This window comes from Prionailurus bengalensis, chromosome X (assembly GCF_016509475.1).
Source record: "Prionailurus bengalensis isolate Pbe53 chromosome X, Fcat_Pben_1.1_paternal_pri, whole genome shotgun sequence".
In the NCBI taxonomy this organism is placed as follows: Eukaryota; Metazoa; Chordata; class Mammalia; order Carnivora; family Felidae; genus Prionailurus; species Prionailurus bengalensis.
Window position 1 is genome coordinate 30196934 of NC_057361.1, and position 4943 is coordinate 30201876.

At 41.9% G+C, this 4943-nt stretch overlaps 1 protein-coding gene across 1 annotated transcript; it reads left to right on the top strand.

Moving 5' to 3' along the window:
- The first annotated feature begins 1008 nt into the window (after nt 1-1008).
- LOC122477732 (ferritin heavy chain-like) lies at nt 1009-1875 on the top strand. The gene has a single exon (XM_043571060.1). It carries the CDS (start codon nt 1192-1194, stop codon nt 1738-1740), a length of 549 nt encoding a protein of 182 aa, XP_043426995.1. The 5' UTR covers nt 1009-1191; the 3' UTR covers nt 1741-1875.
- Nucleotides 1876-4943: the final 3068 nt, after the last annotated feature.

Consider the following 4943-nt stretch of genomic DNA (forward strand, 5'->3'; position numbering starts at 1 on the left):
GCGAAAACAGTGGAAGGTCGAAAGGTAGAAAGACTCGCTGAGATTTTGGAGGTGCTGTTCTGCTGGCAGAAAAATCTGAACCTGACCACGAATAGGAGAGAAGTGAAGTCACTGAAACTAGTAAGGTCTAGGAACTGAGTGAGCAGGCTATCAGAAGTGTCAACATCATGGATGTTGAGCCACAGAGGATAGCTGCCATCCAAATAAAGCCTTATGATACTAAATATACCAATGATACCACAAAAGCACCGTATGTAGTGCACAATCACATCAGGACAGTATTCATGTAAATTGTTCAAAGAAACCATGCATGTGATTAACTCAAAACCGTTGCACTTACATTCGTGAGTAACATTTTAAAATATTAAAATGCTCAGCACACTGTCTCCCTGTTCTCCCTGTGTCACTCAGGCTCCTTAAAACCTAGAACAGTGCTCGAGCTCCACCCCGCCCGGGCCCCGCCCCCTAGCCCCTCCACAGTCCCGGGCCCCTTTCCCTCGGACCACAAAAATCCTTTAACGGATCCTCACCCCTCTCCCAACTCCTGGGTAATGGACGGACCTTCCAGTTCCAGCCCAGAGCTCCAGCGCTGCTAGGCCAGGAGTGATGAAACTATGAAATTAGATTGTGGTGATGGTTGCCTAACACCATGAATATACTATAAACCATGTAGATACTCACTTTCAAAAGGTGAATTTTATAGCATATGAATTGTATCTCAAGAGTTATTTTATGAATGTTTGAAAAAAACAGGTAAAAAATAAAAAATCCTGTGGTTTTTTTCTCATGAAATATATTCACGTATCACAGCAATATATTAAACTATATTAAATATATATTTAAAAAAGAGAGAGTTTTAAAAATGGCTTCAAGACAGCGTGGAGCTGCTCTGGGCCTCGTGCCTCACGCAGGCACAGATGGCACCTTGAACACGGCGCCCCGCCCACCACCCCCTCCTCGCCTTCGTGACCACGCCCCTTCACGTAACGGATTCGCGTAACGGATTCGCGTAACGGATTCAAACCCCCACCTCCGGAGTAACGGACCTCATTCCAGCCGCATCTCGGAGACTGCCGCCGGGCCTGCCTGGTCGGCTGCTCTGAAAAAGCGCCGGAGACCCGCCGCCACCGCCTTTCGCCTCGCTGCCCTCGTTTCTTAGCCGCCTTCGCCTTGGTGCCAGCGCCGCCAGCCATGGCCACCGCGCCGTTCTCTCAAGTGCGCCAGAACTACCACCCGCAGTGCGAGGCCGCCATCAACTGCCAGATCAACCTGGAGCTCTACGCCTCCTACGCGTACCTGTCCATGGCTTTCTATTTCGACCGCGCCGACGTGGCCCTGGAGAATTTCTCCAAGTTCTTCCTGCGCCGGTCCCACGAGGAGAGCCAGCATGCCGAGAAGCTGATGCAGCTGCAGAACCAGCGTGGGGGCCGCCTCCGCCTCCGCGACATCATGAAGCCTGACCGCGACAACTGGGAGAACGGCCTCAACGCCATGGAGTGCGCCTTTCACCTGGAGAAGAGCCTGAACCAGAGCCTGCTCGACCTGCACCAGCTGGCCACCGACAAGAACGACGCCCATCTGTGCAGCTTCCTGGAGACCAACTACCTGCCCGAGCAAGTGAAGGTCATCAAAGAGCTGGGGGGCTACATCACCAGCCTGCGCAAGATGGAGGCCCTGGAAGACGGCTTGGCAGAGTACCTCTTTGACAAGCTCACCCTGGGCAACAGCGACAAGCACTGAGTTGGGACTGCCTTCCCATAGCCACAGGGGGCATGGTGACTTCCCCTGGTCACCATGCCGAGCATGCATTTTGCAGTATTGCACTTGCAAATCCAGTTTCTTCTTCCAGTTTTGCCATAAATAAAATTATTTGGTTTCAATCAAGTTATTTGGTTTCTGAATAAATGAAAGTCTCTGGTTGATTTATGTGCACATCTCTCACCTTTTAAGTTTTAAAATAAGTAACGAGGAGTACCTTTGCCCACCCAACCCCACCTGTATGCAGCTCAGGATCTCTTAAGATGGAGGGAGAAGGTATTCCATGGGACCCTGGAAAATACAGTATTAATCTTACCCTTATAAACGATTTGGGTATATGAGGATGGGGGTTGAATGGGGTGAGTTTGGGCCCTGATGAATGTGGGTATATGTGAATAGTAAAAGTATAGGAACATGGCCTGCTGATCGTGACTGCAGTTGCCTCTGGGGAAGAAGTGAAGGGAACGGGATTGGGCAGAGTTTAAAATAGAGCGGGTTTTGGCTTTATCTGAAATGTTTATGTTCATTAAATAATACAAATGCTAATGGTTAAAACTGTATAGCAAGATGGAGATCTCAGAAGTCAGAATGTCAGAGCACTTCTGACAACCTTATCCTGGGCAACAGTGTTAATAGGAAACAAGTCTTAGGCCAGCTTCACTCTACATACTGGTAGTAACTTCCTGTGGTCAATGCCTGCCATACATGTTGCATTACAAAACTACCACTTATGTGTGTTTTCTTTAATTTGTATCATAGGTATATCTGTATATGTGTATGTGTATGTGCATATGTATTCATTCCAGCCAGCAGCAGAGTTCATTGTGAATCTCCAGACCAGATTCTGAATGTTTGCTTAGAAAGACACTCTTTGCTGAAAAGCACTGCATTATTGGAAATGATATAGCTGCTTTCTAGACCCTTCCTAAGCCAGGTTGTATTTCTGCCTTTGGGTTTCATGAATCTAATTTTGATTTAGTTTTTGTTATTTGCTATCAGGAAAACTTAAACCGAGGCACCTGGTGGCTCAGTCAGTTGAGCCCCCAACTCTTGATTTCACCTCAGGTCAAGATTTCACAGTTGGTAAGATCGAACTTTGTTCTGTCAGTGGGGAGCCTGCTTCTCTCTCTCTCTCTGTCTCTCTCTCTCTCTCTCTGCCCCACCCCCTGCTCACGCACACTCATGTGCAATCTTTCTCTCTCTCAAAATAATTAAACTTTTTAAAAAAAGAAAGAAAACTGAAGCCAATATATCTTCTTCTTATCACCACACCTTTACCAGGTTCCACTGTAATTATTTCCAGTAGAGTATAAAGCTCCTCTAGAGCAGTGACATTTTCTTTTTTATCCCCAGTATAGAGTCCATTGAAAGGAAAAAGAATGAAAGCATGGAAGGAATAAAATTTTTTAAATTACCTGGATGGAAATACAGAGTAGTTGAAGGGGGCTACCATAGGCATCCCTTCTCACCTGAAAGTATTTCCTTTATAATTTACAGCTTTTAATTCCTTAGACCAGCCTTCCCAAGACATCAGTATCAGCCAGTGCCACAAACTATTGGCACATGTTCAGTGAAAAATGAATTCATAAACATATACATATACACACATGCACATATACACATACACATATATAATGTTTGCATTTGTTGAATTAGCAGAATTTTTTGTTTTAAGTTTTTGTTTACTCTGGAAATTCTAAGTTTCTAATGTAAAAAAATATATACACAATGAATTTTTTTTTTTTACACAATGAATTTTTGACAAGGGAATAAAATATTCACCATTTCCCAAATATCTGATCATGGGATCCTTTTTCTATGAAATCTCACAGAACAGTATTCTAAAGAAAATAGATTGAAAACAACATCAAAAGATCTCATTGTATGTTGTTCCAGAAGCACATGCCTGGCAGCTAAACCTCACTCTCTTTCACTAAAAAATCACCATGAAAAACTGGAATCTTTGCTGTGAAGTTTCTAGCACAGTAAGTTTTAAGGCATAAGTGTAATATGGAGAGTCCTCACCATGACACTGGATAGATATCACACACCTTCCATTTTGTTTCCTGATGGATAACTCCCAAAGGTGTATTTTTCCATCATATCTTAATCTCCATTTGTAAAAGAATGACTTCTGGAAATAACATTGATAGTTCTCCAGTATTTAAACCTAAGTTGAGCGAAGGTCCAAAGCTGCTAAGTAGCTTATATTATTCACCTATGTATTCAACTCACCAGCAGAATTCTTAATTCTGATTTTCCAGATTAGATTGCTGAATTTTTGTCAGTAATACACCTTTTGGTCAAAAGCAGTTGGTGCCTGAATTTTCTGGAAATGAGTTGGCTGTTCCTCTTTCCAAAGCATGCTAAAATCCCTCAAAATGCACATATTTAATTCTGAGAAAAAAAATAAGGCATATATGCTACAAAGCATTTAATTAGTAAAGTCCAAGATTGTTAAATTAATATATAATGAGCAATGTGCTTAGTGTGCAGCACCTTACACCTCTTTTTCCTCCAATGGAGGTCATCAACACTGTCTGCGTCATTATTTGATTTAGGTTGAGCACCCTATTGCAATGCATTCCTCTACAGGTTCCATAGAGGGTCTATCACGTTTCTCTCTAGGCCTAAAGTACATGATACAATTCTATAGACTGAAGATGCATTATTCCCAAACAAGAGTGGGCACAAGGCAATATCTAAATGTGAACTCTTGCAGATTTTTTTAATTTAAATTTGTTCCCACAACTAGTCTTATGTATCAATTCTCATGACACCTCCAACAAATTTGATAAAGTACCTATTTTATTCTCAGGCAGATATCAACAACATACAAAACCACTATCTCCTATATAAGGAAAATATTCTATCATTTTAATAAATGATTATATTATGCTAGAAAATAAGGTGATTAAAGTAAGCTTCTCGACAAGAAAAGTATTTCAGTCTGGCCCACATTATTAACCACAACGTTCATCTGTTTACTGTGTGGCTACTTAACTTGATTCAATAAGCATTCATTTTAATAAATGAGTTTGTGATAGGGAATCAAAGTTAAATAAGACATGAACTTAGCCTAGTTAAACCAGATGTATTAGCATTTTGCCAATTTTCTATGAGTAAAATACAAGTCCAATATGAGATTATTTTAATACCTAATTAAATCAAGAGTATAAGTAGGA